At 54.4% G+C, this 13,748-nt stretch overlaps 2 protein-coding genes across 4 annotated transcripts; one reads left to right on the plus strand and one right to left on the minus strand.

Annotated features, from left to right (window-relative positions):
- Positions 1–1,571: 1,571 nt before the first annotated feature.
- Positions 1,572–5,044, minus strand: TRIR (telomerase RNA component interacting RNase; the record flags this gene model as incomplete). Of its 2 annotated transcripts, XM_079116331.1 has the most annotated exons (3): positions 4,620–5,032; positions 2,295–2,372; positions 1,572–1,994 (listed from the first exon to the last, which is right to left on the minus strand). In XM_079116331.1, exons 1-3 carry the CDS (start codon positions 4,959–4,961, stop codon positions 1,887–1,889), a joined length of 528 nt encoding a protein of 175 aa, XP_078972457.1. In that variant the 5' UTR covers positions 4,962–5,032. The 2 variants fall into 2 exon arrangements, with proteins under 2 accessions (XP_078972457.1, XP_078972458.1); XM_079116332.1 differs by lacking the exon at positions 1,572–1,994 and having other exon boundaries at positions 2,296–2,372; positions 4,643–5,044.
- A 1,426-nt stretch (positions 5,045–6,470) lies between these two features.
- Positions 6,471–12,537, plus strand: GET3 (guided entry of tail-anchored proteins factor 3, ATPase). 2 transcript variants are annotated; one of them, XM_079116329.1, is made up of 7 exons: positions 6,471–6,659; positions 7,453–7,600; positions 10,484–10,632; positions 10,709–10,859; positions 11,539–11,646; positions 11,737–11,934; positions 12,190–12,537. In XM_079116329.1, exons 1-7 carry the CDS (start codon positions 6,499–6,501, stop codon positions 12,319–12,321), a joined length of 1,047 nt encoding a protein of 348 aa, XP_078972455.1. In that variant the 5' UTR covers positions 6,471–6,498; the 3' UTR covers positions 12,322–12,537. The 2 variants fall into 2 exon arrangements, with proteins under 2 accessions (XP_078972455.1, XP_078972456.1); XM_079116330.1 differs by having other exon boundaries at positions 6,472–6,659; positions 10,487–10,632.
- The last annotated feature ends 1,211 nt before the right edge of the window (positions 12,538–13,748 follow it).

Genomic DNA, 13,748 nt, shown 5'->3' on the forward strand with positions numbered 1-13,748 from the left:
CATATTTTACCCTTTCATCTATAAAAATAGATGATCTGAACCACAGAAAGGCTAAGTGATTTACCCTCAAGCACACAGCCAACAGGCACTAAAATAGATTGAAGTCAGAGCTGTGTGACTCACCAAAACTTGAACTTGGTTCTCCTCCCCCTTCACTTTTCTCAGGTTAGGGCTAGTGCTGTGGAGGGAGGTGCTTGGACTTTCAGATCCTCCTGCCTCTTGATGTTCCAGAATAGAGGCTGAGCTACTGCAGGAGCGACCTACTTCTCCCGTTGTTTCTTTTTAAAGATCCAGTGGTTGCTGTTGGCTTCTGGCTTCCAGGGAGGAGGTGGTAGGGAAGGCTCCATTAGCTTCCAGGATCTCCCCCACCCAATGCCATCCCCCAGGCTAAAGTCACACCTGAGCCATCTCAGCTTCCCCAAAGGACCTTTGAGCCCTCGTGGAAAATAAACCAGGCAAGTTCTGTGTGTTAGCAGGAAGAGGGAAAGGTGTCGGGCTCCAAAGCCTGCTTGTGGTCTTTGACAAGCCATGGTTTCAACTAAGGGTCTTTGCCCAGGCTGTTCCTTCTGCCTGGAACCTTCAAAGGACATCCTTCAGGATTTAGAACAAAATGTCATCTCAGGAGGGTCATCTGTAACCAATTCAAATTGCCACTTCTCCCACTCTCCTTTGGGACCTTCCTGGGTAGAAGGTATAACCATTTTGTCTGTCCCCTTTGTCTATTCATTTGTCTGTCCCCTTCCCCAACTGAATGTCAGTCACAAGGGCAAGGGATTGTCTGTTTGGGTAGCTTTATCTCCATGAAAGCACATGCTTGGATGTTACGAGCGAACACCCTCAACCCATACACCACCGGGCAGAACCTGAGAGGCCAGAGGGGCATCACCCCCCACTTTCCCAGCACCGTAGCTGCCTGGCCTTCCTCAGGTCCTCAATTCAGGGTCAGCCATTCTTTGACCTGTCTTTATGCCGCCTGATCCCTCTACCTAGGACACCTTTCCTCACCTCCCTCAGGACTCTGATCATTTAAATGTCAGTTAAATACACACCTCCCCCAAACCTCATTCTACCCTAGTTTGCAGTCACCACCCAAAAGGGCTTCCCGTTTTTGTTCCTGTTTCCTTCTGCCAATGCAAAGAGAAGTGGTCTTCTGCTCTATGCTGTGGTCCTGAATACCTAAAACTGCCCTGGCATATAATCGGTGCTCAGGAATCACCTGCTGAATGAACAACGCAACATCTCTGGCCCAGTCAAAATGGGAGATTTGTGTTCGTGTGTACGTTGCCAGGGATCAAACCCAGACCCTCTGCCTCTGAACTACACGCGCAGTAGAAGCCAAAATAGGACTAAAAAAAAAAAGAGACTGGACCTAAGGTGCACCACAGGGGGAGGGGCAGGGGGATGATAAGGATCTTGGGGAGAGTCTCCCCTCCTCCAAACCTGCCCCCAACCTTCCTGCATTGGACGGGATTCCGGCTTTTGCAGGTGTGGTGCTGGATGAGGTGTGTGTGGCGGGGGCGGGATAGAGTCTTAGCTTCTTGAGCGCAAAGAAAACAAACCAAGGACAGGGCTCCGGCACTAAGTCAAGTTCTTTACTTCCCAGAAGTGATGGCTAAGGGGAGGGAAAGGAAGGCTAGAAGAGGAAGAGAGAGAGCCAGAGAGAGCAAGGAGGCAGGAAGAAAGGGGACAGTAAACCACTGTTCTATTAAGTCTCAGGAGGCAAGTGCTCAAGGTAAAAAAGAGTCCTGGAGAATCCTCCGCGGCTGCGGGAGCACCTCGATTTCCTTCTGTGTACCAGTCCTCGGGAAGGCTGCCGCCACTGCCGCTGCATTAAATAGTTATGTACATCGCAGAGAGTCCCAGGCCGTGGGCACGCGGGGAGGGGGTCATTTCACCAGGGGCCGAGTCTTATCATCATCGCCGCACTGGTGGGCTTTGTACTTTTTCACTTCTGCCATGTACTTGGCCCATGCGTCACCTTTACTTGTTAATACCTGTGGGGGGCAGGGAGGTGGAAGACAAGAGGGGGTTGGGAGGGGATGCCCCACAGGCCAGGAAGCAGGATCAGGACTGTTTGTCCTGAGACAGTTGACCCACCCCAGTATCACCCAGAAGGCCCTTCCTGGCTTTGAGGCAAAGGCAGGCGGAGTCCAGTTATCAGGGGCATTTATTAAAAGCCCTCCTACTCCACCAGGCACACCCATCAAGGCAGGATGAGGGGGACAGACAGAGATTGACCAGTGTGCACAGGCTGGAAGGTAAAGGCGATGAGGGCCGTCCCAGTGCCTGCTCACCTCATCCTCCGTCTTCTGCTTCTTGGCTACTATTCCCGTCTTGAGGGCTAGTTTGTTCCCGCCTCTGCGTTTGCCCACCTGGGTGAAGGGACAGAAGACTGCAAGGGTTACAGGAGCCGGGCCCGCCCTTTGCGGTGCTGAGGCCCACTACACCTTCCTAGCCCGGCCAGGTGGCCCGTCCCGACGCCGCGCCTAGCTCCACCAGCCAGCCGACCTGCGCAGCAATCAGAGAGGAGCACACGCGACTCAGCGCCTGCCCTGGGCCCACCATGCCCAGGCAGTCCTGGGCCCCGGGCTGCCCTCCCAGGGAGCCCAAGGAGTGCCCACCTCGGTGGGGACCAACTCTGTCCTTACTCTCTATGGGAGAGGCCTCACCCTCCCATGGCAGGGACCACGTAGGCAGCAACAGCTCCCTTTATTGAGCACTTACTGTATGCAAAGCCCTGTGCAGAGTGCTGTGAATGTTTTTATCTTCTTCCACATCCACATTCACAATTACCCTAAGATGAAGATTATATCTGTCCCCATTTTATAAATGAAGAAACAACCCTTGAGGACAGCTCGTGCTGGTGACAAAACTGTGGAGATGGATTCAGGGTCAGGTGCATCTAAGCCACCGGGAGAGCAGCATCCTTACCCACCAAGCAACACTGACTCCCCTGCACCTAGTTCTCTAGGGGTGTGGCTACAATGGCCCCTCAAGGAACAAATGTCAAAGACAGTGACAACCTTTATTGCTCTCATTCACAGAGGGTTACTCAGCCTCCACACTGTTGTCAAACCAACCCAGGGCCTGACACTTTCCCCAATCTCAGACAGGTCTTACTCTGGACTTACACCATGGTATCCTGTCTTCTCCCCTTGCTCGAGCTCTGGGGCCTGCAGCAGGTTTCAGCAACAACATCCAGTCCCACCAGGCCTCAACCAGGCATTAGGTGCTACTAAGACTATTCTCAAGTCCCTTTTTCTCCCCACTTCCTTGTGATGTGGAGGACTGAACCCAGGGCCTTATACATGCTAGGTAAGTGCTTTACCACTAAGCTAGGTCCCCAACCCTCACATCATTTTTTTTTTTTTTTTTGGTTTTTTTTTTTTTTGTACCAGAAATTGAACCCAGGGGTGCTTAATTAATCACTGTGCCACATTCCCAGCCCTTTTTATATTTTATTTTGAGGCAGGGTCTAAGTTGCTTAGGGCCTCGCTAAATTGCTGAAGCTGGCTTTGAACTCATCCTGCCTCAGCTTCCCAAGTCACTGGGATTACAGGCATGCACCACCAAGCTCAGCCCCCACACCCATTTTTAACAGATGAAGAAACTGAGGCTTAGAGAGATTAGATCATGTGCTAAAACCACACAGGTGGATCCAAGACCTGACCCCATCCTCCAAGTCTCTTATTCTCAAATCAATATTTTTTCCTCCACACTACTGGCCTTGATCTCCACACCAAAGACGATCAGTGTATGTCCCATTTACTTACCCCAGAGTGTCTCAACCTGTCTGTATGACATTTTGAGCTGGATCATTCTTTGTTGTGGGCGAGGGGGGCTGTCCTATGTATTGCAGGATGTCAAGCAGCACACTTGGCCTCTACCCATAGATGTCACTAGCACCTCCTCCCCAGTTTTAACAACCAAATATGTCTCCAGACCTTTGCCAAATGTGGGGTTGGAAGAATTGTCCCCAACTAAGAACCACTGGTTTAGCCCTTCCTATAAGACAACCTGTGATAACCACTTTTCCAGGATCACCTCATGGAACCCTCACCACAGCAGAAGATGTGATGATGCTCACTTTTGCACTAGAGAAAGAGAGCAGGCCAGCCCAGAAGCTCTCCACTTCATCCCCAGCACCTAGCACAATGCCCAACACAAGGTAAGATGCTCAATAAATGGACACTGGTTGAATGAGATTCAGAGAAGTCAAGCAGTCTAAGAACGCAGTCAGCGGTCTGACTCTAATGCACACAGCTCAGAAGCGGGACTTGAATTTTTTCTCCTTTCCCCACAGTAGGGAGTGGCTCCAGTATCCAAAGTCCGGGTACCATTCCAACGGGAACCCTGGTCTCCAGGTTTCCCAATCCCCAGAGTGCTGCTTCCAATTCAATTCGCGACTCCTGGTTTCCGCGAAATAGGCTCTGAGGGTCCCCAAGCCCGCCCCCAGCCCGCCTCGTCGGGAATCCAGGCCCCACGTCCTCGGCGGGTGACCCGGACGGGCCCCTCTTCGAGGCGAAGGGTGGATCTGGATACTGGTTCCCCTTCTCGGGCCCCGACTCCCCCTGCCAAGGCAGGCCCTGGCGCCCGCCCCCACCCCCGCGGCTCCTTACGAAGCTGAGTGTGGGGCCCGGGCCGCCCTTCCTCTTCGGATCCCCTGGGCCCGCAGCTGCGGTAGCCGGCTGGTCGGGTCGCGGCGGGCCCGGGGGCGGCTCCTCCTGCCGCTGCCGCTGCTCCTCCTCCATCTTCCGCTTGAACAGCTCCAGGAAGCTGCCGTCGTTGGCGAACAAGTTCACGCCGCCCGACACCGGGCTCGAACCGGCGCCCGACACCTCATCGTCCCCGCTCTCGGGTGACGTCCCTGGCCCCGACTCAGCCCATCGGCTCCCGCCGCCGCCCGCGGGGCCTGGCGCCTCCCGGCCCGGAGGCTCCGCCCGTCTCCCTCGGGCAGCCATTTTGTCGCCAGGTGCCGCGCAAAGGACTCCGGGAAGGCCGCTTCGGCCCCGCGCTTGGCGCCCGACTCGCCTCGTCCGGAACAATGCATGCCGGGACCAGCCGTCTGGGTCCTCGAGCGTCCGCAGAGGGGGCGGGGCCTGGGGCGGAGCGAAGGCGGGCTCTGACCTGACCCAGCCGGCACCCGGTTGGCGCTGGCCGGGGGATCTTTATAATCCAGCAATACTCGGTTGGCGTTACGCACACAAAGGCTCCCAGGGAATGGGACCATCGTCTCGGACTAGGGCTGTAACTGGTTCTCCGAAGTGGGATTCCCGCTAGGGATTGGGGGTGGGGCTTATTAACTTTTCAGGGCTAGAATCCCCTTCTGCCACCAGGGATAATCATTGTGAAAGGACCTCATTTGGAGGTCACATTTAAACACTGCGTGCTCAGCTGACACATAGGAACTTGGTTCCCTACCGAGATCTAAGTATCTAATCTAAGATCCTGGACTAGAAATAGGGGTTTCTCTGAATTGGGCATCTGTCTCTAGAATGACTCCCATATCTGGGAATAGAACACAGTTGGCTCGGTGGAGCTGGGGTTCCTGACTGAGAATAAGGTTATTTGTATGGGCTGAAGTAACAAATGAAACGGAGGATAGTTCTAGGCTGGGGTCCCCTTCTAAGGGAAAAGTGTTCTGGACTGGGGTCGCCGCCAAGGGCCGGAAGTCCTGCTTGTATTCCTGCCGCAGAGCAGGGGTTCAAAGAGGGAATTTGCTGAGTTCAGGGTCTCCCCTCAAACAGGGAGCCAAGTGCAAGAAGATTTTCCAGAATTAAAATTCCTTCTACAATAAGGAGCGCGGCTGCAGATATGGTTCCTGCCCAGCACAGGGATACTCGTACTAGACACGGATCTGAAGAAGCAGCTGGAGTCCTTTTCCCGCTAACCCAGTCGGCTTGGGGACCCGTCGCGTCCATCCTCCTACATTCGTCGGTGACCAGTTTGAGGCAGAAGCCAGGTGGTTCACAGCCAATTGAATAACAGAGACACCAGAGGGAGGACCTGAGGGAGTGTTGGAACCCAGCTTGGAGAATAGGGGGAAAATGATCGACACGAAATTCAGCCTATAGTATAGAGCCAGGACGGACCTCAGATCTAACTTCACTGAAAAAGCTTGCACTGGGTGTTTGGCTGGTTGCTAAGGAGAGGTTGGCGGCTACCGCGAAGCGAGTGTGACTGGTGGAAGTAAGAAAATATGTAGCCAATGAAAGGAGGCCATAAGACTTAGGGTCCAATCAGTGAAGGGGAGTAGACTGGGTCGTACCAATGAGTTCACTAGGTAGGGGGAGACCTTAGAAAGATAGAGACAAGAAGCCGACATGATGAGCCCTATAAGCGTAAAAAATAAAATGATAGTTTCTATTATATCCTAAAGGTTATCTCATTGGGAAAATTAATTCAGACTCCTGACCGAGACAGGAATACGGCAGACAATTTTCCCCTTTAGTCGCTTCGCATGGTGCGCTCCGGTTGGTCACGTGAGCCGGTTCCAAGATGGCGGCGGGGGTGGCCGGGTGGGGGGTTGAAGCAGAGGAGTTCGAGGATGCACCTGATGTGGAGCCGCTGGAGCCCACGCTTAGCAACATCATTGAGCAGCGCAGCCTTAAGTGGATCTTTGTCGGGGGCAAGGGTGGTGTAGGCAAGACCACTTGCAGGTAAGGAGGCTATGGTGGGGGCCCGGGAAGGCGGGTGGGATGTACCACTGAGTGAAGGGGAGGCCCGGAACCGGCTTTCCATCCGAGACGGGCTAGGGGGCTAGGTCAGGTCTTCTGGGTTGTGCTCGCCTGCAGCGAATGAAAGGCACCACTTGAATGGAGATCTGGCACTTTGTAAGTTATACTATCCCTTTTGGGGCTCAAGTGCCGAACTTCAGTGTACCCAGCGCATGGTGAGACGGGGGAGCACTTAGATATCCCAGTCAGTTGTACCATACCCGAGTGAGCTCAGAGTAGAGGAAGGGGCACTAGGGCAAACCGTCCTGCTCTGGAGACGAGTGGGGAAAGCGTACAAGATCAGATTGTCTCAATCAGCTGGAAAAGGGTAATGGGTCCTTGGGGCATGTTGTCCTGGACAAGTGGACTGAACCAATCCTAAACTTAGTGGGGAGTGTAATGGATCTCTCACCTTAGAGTTTCGGGAGGAGGCACAGAAGCAAACTATGCTGACTAGACAGCTGGATCATGCCACTCTGTGCCCAGCAAAGAAACAGGCACTAGGACAGACTCAGTCAGCTGAAACTTACCACTTTCTTTCAAATGGAGTAGTCAGTAAGTGAGGTCTGAGAGGGGATCCCTGCAGGCATTAAGATTTGATCCCACAGTGATCCATAATCTCTCAACAGCCTTCTGATCCAGGTCTCTGCTTCTCAGACCCCACAGATCCCCTTGCAGGCCCAGGGAGCAGAGCCCCAAGCCTCCCTCCCCATTTTTTGACTTTTTCTTTGTGCAGCTGCAGCCTAGCAGTTCAACTCTCCAAGGGGCGCGAGAGCGTTCTGATCATCTCCACAGACCCAGCCCACAACATCTCAGATGCTTTTGATCAGAAGTTCTCTAAGGTGCCTACCAAGGTCAAAGGCTATGACAACCTCTTTGCTATGGTAAGTGAAGGCAGGCTCAGCTCCTAACTTTTGGAAAAGACCCCTTCAGGCCTTTCTAGACACACCCACCAGCAGACTCCATGTTCTGCTCATTCTATATTCTGTTTCTCTCCAGTTTCTCCCCTTCCTTAACATACTTTCAGAGAAAGGAGGAACAGATGTTTGAGGAGCAGGAAAAAGGCAAGAGTTACTGGAACTAAGTAAGCACAAATGAGGGAAGGAAAAGTTGGAAGTTGATGTAGGTCTGTGCAACCACTGTGAGCAGATTGGCTTTGATTCTAAGTTTCTTAGAAAGCTGTTTGTTTCATTTAATGTATTTATTGGTGTTGGGGACTGAACCCAGGGACACTTTGCCCCTGAACTGCATCCCTAGTCCATTTTATTTATTTTGAGACACAGGTCTTGCTGATTTGCTGAGCTGGACCTCAAACATGCAGTCCACCGCCTTAGCCTTCCAAGTCACTGGGATTATAGGCATTCGAAGGCATGCACCGCCGCACCCTGCAGAGGCTGTTCATTTTAAGCAGAGCACTGTCATAGGCAAATTTATGTTTTGAAACGTTCTTTCTGCTGTCATGTGGAAATTGGATCATAAGTCAAAGATGGAAGCAGGTAGACTAATAAGGAGACCGGGGATGTAAGCAGGCAAGCACTGAGATAGTGCACAGGTCTCACATGGGAACAGAATGTGGGGGACAAGTGTTAGATTTGGGATACATTTTGGAAGTAAAGCAGAGCTATTGCTTGGTTTTTAACTGCTGAGGGGGAAAAATGAATTCAGTATATCATTTATATTTTTCTCCTGAGCTGCTGAGATAGGAAAGACTTGGAGAAGAGCGGGTTTAGGAGGAACACTGGGATCTAATTGTTTTGATTTGTTGCTAGAAGTGGTGGCACATGCCTGTATTCCTAGTGACTGGGGAGACTCAGGAGGATGGCAAGTTCAAGGCCAACCTGGACAATTTAGCAAGACCCAGTCTCAACATAAAAACAAAAAGGGCTAGGATATAGCTCAGTGATAGAGTGCTCCTGGTTTAATTCCCAGTGCTGAGGGAGTGGGAAAATTTTGATTTGTCCACAGTGAATCTGAGGTGCCTACTTGAGTGGGAATACCATGACAGTAGTTTAATTATACGAACCTGGAGCTTGAAGAAGGTTAGCATTGATTTAAAAGTCGTTGTCTCCCAGATAGTTTTTGTTTTGTTTTGTTTTTGAGACAGGATTTTTTTCCCCCCTTTTGGGTGTCAGGGATTGCATTCAGGGGCACTCAACCACTGACCAGCCCTATTTTGTATTTTATTTAGAGACAGGGTCCCATTGAGTTGCTCAGTGCCTCACTTTTGCTGAGGCTGGCTGTGAACTTGTGATCCTCCTGCCTCAGCTTCCTGAGCTGATTACAGGCATGTGCCACCATGCCTGGCTTGAGATAGGATCTTGCTCCCTTGCCTAGACTGGCTGTGAAGTCCTGGATTAGAGCAGACCTTCTATCTCAGCCTCCCCAGAAGCTGGGACTTCAGATCCCAGAAGTGGTGCCACCCCACCTGCTAACAAGGGCTGTTTCGAGAAAGGCAATTGCAGAGCATATTTGTCTGCTGCGGGAATGTGCCCACAGGGAGGAGCAAGCGATTCTGGGAGAGGGTGATCCTCGGGCAGGATGAGTTTCATCCTCACCCCACCCAGAGCTTAGGCTCTGCCAGAGTTAGGGACTCAGAGGGGAACAGAAGAAACCGATGGTGGTGGCAGCCAATGACTTCTCTTTCTCACCTCTGAGATGGCCTCAGCAGTGAATAGGACAGAAGTGGTTTGAGGAGGGACAGGATGCCACATAATACACCTGTGAGAGCAGAACGAGTGCCCATTGGAATTCTGTGATCAGGAATTACTGGGCAGGTGTGCACAGCCCTCAGGTGCAGCACCACGAGACAGCTGAAAATAAGCAGAACCGGGTTTCGTCAGCCGCAGAGAGAAGAGGGAAGCAGCCTTGAGCTTGGGCTGGGTAAGAGTGCTGGATGAAGAGGGACACTGACAGTGAACAGGGGACAAGGACACAGTGACTCTTAGATGTTTAGAGTATCTGAGGCTGCAGAAGAGGAGGCTCAAGTCCAGCAGCGGAAGGTGGAAGTCAGAGTTACCCTCTCCCTGGAAATAACCTATCAAGAGTTTGACTTGGGAGGTGTACTACAAGAGCGATGGGTGGGTAAGCTCCCCTCAGAGAGATGGCCCCCGAGGGCAAATTGGGGCTTCACCATGAAGCCACCAAGAAGAGATGACCCAGGAGAAGATAGGGATGCATGGATCCCAGGCTGGCCAGGGACCCCAGGCCTGGTCCTCCTTTCATGGATTCCACATTACATGTTGAAGACCCACTTGTGCCGAGAGCTGTTCTCATTGCTGGGGACACAGCAAGTGAGCAAGACAGGAAACCCTCAGCCCTTGCAGGGCTGACGTTCTGATTGAGGAGACTAAAGCCTGTGGGTTGAGGAGGGGCTGGTGGTGAGGAGAAGGGAAAGCAGGGCAGATAGGGCTTCACCTCTAGACAGGGTGTCAAGGAAGATCTGCCGTAGAGGAATGATCTGGAAGAGGTTGGGGGCCCATCAGGGAGTATCTTGGGGAGCTAAGTTTCAGGTGGGAAGCAACTGTGCAATTGCCCTGTGGTGGGTTTCAGCATCCTCCTACAGGCCCTGGTCCCAGTCTGTAATTTGCCCCTTGTTTGTGAAGGTTTGACTACTGACGCAGCAGTATCAGACCGTGGTCCCCAAGGGAAGCCAGGACCTAACAAAGGGCCGGTGGTCTGAGCCTGGCACTGGCTCCCTCTGGCCTGTGCCCAGGTGGGAAGGCTCCCGGCAGTCACAGCAGCCTGAGTCTCATCCCCTCGGCCCCCAGGAGATCGACCCCAGCTTGGGTGTGGCGGAGCTACCTGATGAGTTCTTTGAGGAGGACAACATGCTGAGCATGGGCAAGAAGATGATGCAGGAGGCCATGAGCGCCTTCCCAGGCATCGATGAAGCCATGAGCTACGCTGAGGTTATGAGGTCAGGTCCAGCTGGCTGGGGTGGGGGCCGCCCGGGAAGAGAGGCCGCAGCAGGCCTGACCCCTGTCTCCCCTCAGGCTGGTGAAGGGCATGAACTTCTCGGTGGTGGTGTTTGACACGGCGCCCACGGGCCACACGCTCAGGCTACTCAACTTCCCCACCATCGTTGAGCGGGGCCTGGGTCGCCTCATGCAGATCAAGAACCAGATCAGCCCCTTCATCTCACAGGCAGGCGGGGCCCCGGGCATCCAGGCGCCCCAGAGTGGGAGTGGGCCCCCAGCCCCGCAGATGTGCCACCACAAACACCCTCTCTCCCTTTCTAGTTAGCACTTCTCACTGGGTGAAGCACCCTCACTGTGGGGGAGGAGGGACCGTCTCTCCGCATCCTGCATCCTGCATCCTGCGGGCAGGACTCTGCCTGCCTCCACCACCCAGTGGTGACAGCTTGGAAGTACATACCCAGAGCCAGGTGGCCCCCTCCGCGGCCCCTGCTCCCCGTGCTGCCCAGCTCAACTCCAGCGAGTTGCCTCACCTGTCTGGTATCACCTTACTTGTCCGACAAACGGAAGTTATGAGAGTGGCCCCGAGGTTATCACGGTGACATTCAGCACACGGCGTGCACGTGGTCCCCTGCCTCGGGAGTCCCTGTTCTGAGAACGCTCCGCGTACCCGCTCACCTCCCCAGGCTCTTAGGGCAAGGTTTCCAGATGGGCAGACTCGGGCTCCAGGGAGTCCAGTCCCTTGACCGCGGTTCCCACCAAGGTGGCAGAGCTGAGATTTGACTCATCCCCGGAATCTGCTCCAGGGCTCATACCTCATGCCTCCAGGGGATAACGCGAGTTCTTCCCCAGGTGTCTAGAGAGCTCCCCACCCAGGCAAGCAGTGAGCCTGTCCCTCCTCCCCACAGATGTGCAACATGCTAGGCCTGGGCGACATGAACGCAGACCAGCTGGCCTCCAAGCTGGAGGAGACGCTGCCCGTCATTCGCTCCGTCAGTGAACAGTTCAAAGACCCTGTGAGTCCTGGTCCAGCAGGTGGTGAGAGGCTCCGAGGGTGGGGACAGGACTGGAACCCACCCCTTGCTGTCTTCTCTTGTGCCCCACAGGAACAGACGACCTTCATATGCGTGTGCATTGCTGAGTTCCTGTCGCTGTATGAGACAGAGCGACTTATCCAGGAGTTGGCCAAGTGCAAGATCGATACCCACAATATCATTGTCAACCAGCTCGTCTTCCCTGACCCTGAGAAGCCCTGCAAGATGTGTGAGGCCCGCCACAAGATCCAGGCCAAGTACCTGGACCAGGTGTGCCTGCCCTTCCTCCTCCCCTCCACCCCCCTGTAGCTCCTGTGTCCCTGGAGGACTTGCTGCCCTGACCTGGGCACCGGTGACCCTGGGGAGCAGGAGGTCACGCCCTGCGCTCTCCCCGGCACCACGCCACTGATGGCACCATGAGCCTCTGCCCCAGATTCTGCCTTGGCCCTGCCGGGCTCCCGGGCAGACCCGCGCTGCCCGCCACCTCCAGCCTGAGCGCTGCTTTCTGCCCCGCCCTGGCTGCAGATGGAGGACCTGTACGAAGACTTCCACATCGTGAAGCTCCCGCTGCTGCCGCACGAGGTGCGGGGCGCAGACAAGGTCAACGCCTTCTCTGCCCTGCTCCTGGAGCCCTACAAGCCCCCCAGTGCCCAGTAGCACCACCACCATCCCTAGCTGCTGCCATTTCACACCCACCCTTCGCCCTGCCTACTCCCCCTGGGGCAGAGTTTGCACAGTCCCCCAGAGTACGGGGGAGCCACTTGGGGGGTGGGAGACAGGGAGAGGGTCTATTCCCCCTGGTGGGGCTTGGGGGCTGTAGTCGCCCCCACCTCTCCCTGCCTCTCACTCCTCAATAAAATAATCTTAAACCACTGTGTTTGTGACATCAGGAGGTGGGGTGGGGAGTGAGCACCTTCATGGACGTTTGCACAGTTTGTGCACTGCACAAAAGTAGCACGTGTAGAGGGGCAGGTTCACAACAGACTCAACAGAGATGCATGTGTATGTGGCAATTTTGGGAGAAGGGTTTCTTGGGTAAGGGGGTGCCTTGTTCTAATCCTGATGCCTAGAGTGGAAGAGACAGATGGGTCTTTGCCCACTTCCTGGGAGGCTCAAGAGTGTGGGAATCTCCTGGGGAGTGGTGGCGCTCGCCAATAATGTGGGAGGCTGAGGCAGGACAATCCCAAATTGGAGACCAGCCTCAGCAACTTTTCAAGCCCCTACGCAACTTAGGGAGACCCTGTTTCAAAAAATAAAAACCAGGGGTGTAGCTCAGTGGCAGAATGCCCCTGGGTTCAATCCCCAGGACCAAAGGAGGAAAAAAAAAGTGTGGGAATCCAGAGGGCCATCGGCCAGCCCCAGGCCGGTGGGGAGCGGATTAAGCAGGCAGCGGGCCCAGTGCTGCCTGCTGTTTGGTTTGGGAATTAGTGGGCGCCCTGGGCAGAGGCCGGGCCTGCCAGACTGGGGATTAAAAGTCTCCACACATCCCCAATTCCTGCCTCCATGGGTTGGCACCGGCCCCTCCCAGCAAAAAGCACAACAGTGGGGCTGATAGGGGGACAGAGTGGCAGAGCACTCAGGCTGGAGGGGCCCTGGAAGCTGGCCATCTGCACAGGGGCCTCGGCCTGCGGCTTGAGGTTCCTGCTCTTTAAGCTTGGTCTCTTCTAAAGTTGGGACCTAAGCGTAGCCACTCTGAGCCACAGCAGGTCAACCAGACTGCCCAGCCCCCTGGAAGACACCCAGAGGACCCCCTTAGCCCCTGGTCTTCATTCCACTACTGCTGCCTCCGCAGCCACTGTCGACCACATTTGAAAGTTCAGGACAGGGCATGACCTTCAGTGTTTGCAAGTTCCAAATCGAGCTGGGAGCAGGGGTACTGTGACACGCATGAGTCAGGACAAAGTGTTGAGGGTGCACACACCCAGGGTCCGGGCATGCCAGGGTGTGTGTAAGGGAGCCCAGTCACGAGTCTAGACGTGTCCCCCTCACTTCACAGGGTGTGTGCAAGCAGGTGTGGGCCTGTTGGGGTGGCGTGCATAAACAGAAGGGGGTGCAGGTGGTGGCAAAGACCCCAGGTTTCTGGT

Source organism: Sciurus vulgaris, assembly GCF_902686455.1.
Source record: "Sciurus vulgaris genome assembly, chromosome: 16".
Classification (NCBI taxonomy): domain Eukaryota; kingdom Metazoa; phylum Chordata; class Mammalia; order Rodentia; family Sciuridae; genus Sciurus; species Sciurus vulgaris.

What these genes read in the sequence shown, in the direction of transcription:
- GET3 (XM_079116329.1), top strand. Translation starts at nt 6,499, where the DNA reads ATGGCGGCGGGGGTGGCCGGGTGGGGGGTTGAAGCAGAGGAGTTCGAG. An exon ending in ATGACAACCTCTTTGCTATG is followed by an intron (nt 7,601 to 10,483) that starts GTAAGTGAAGGC and finishes CTCGGCCCCCAG; the next exon opens with GAGATCGACCCCAGCTTGGG. An exon ending in GTGAACAGTTCAAAGACCCT is followed by an intron (nt 11,647 to 11,736) that starts GTGAGTCCTGGT and finishes TGTGCCCCACAG; the next exon opens with GAACAGACGACCTTCATATG.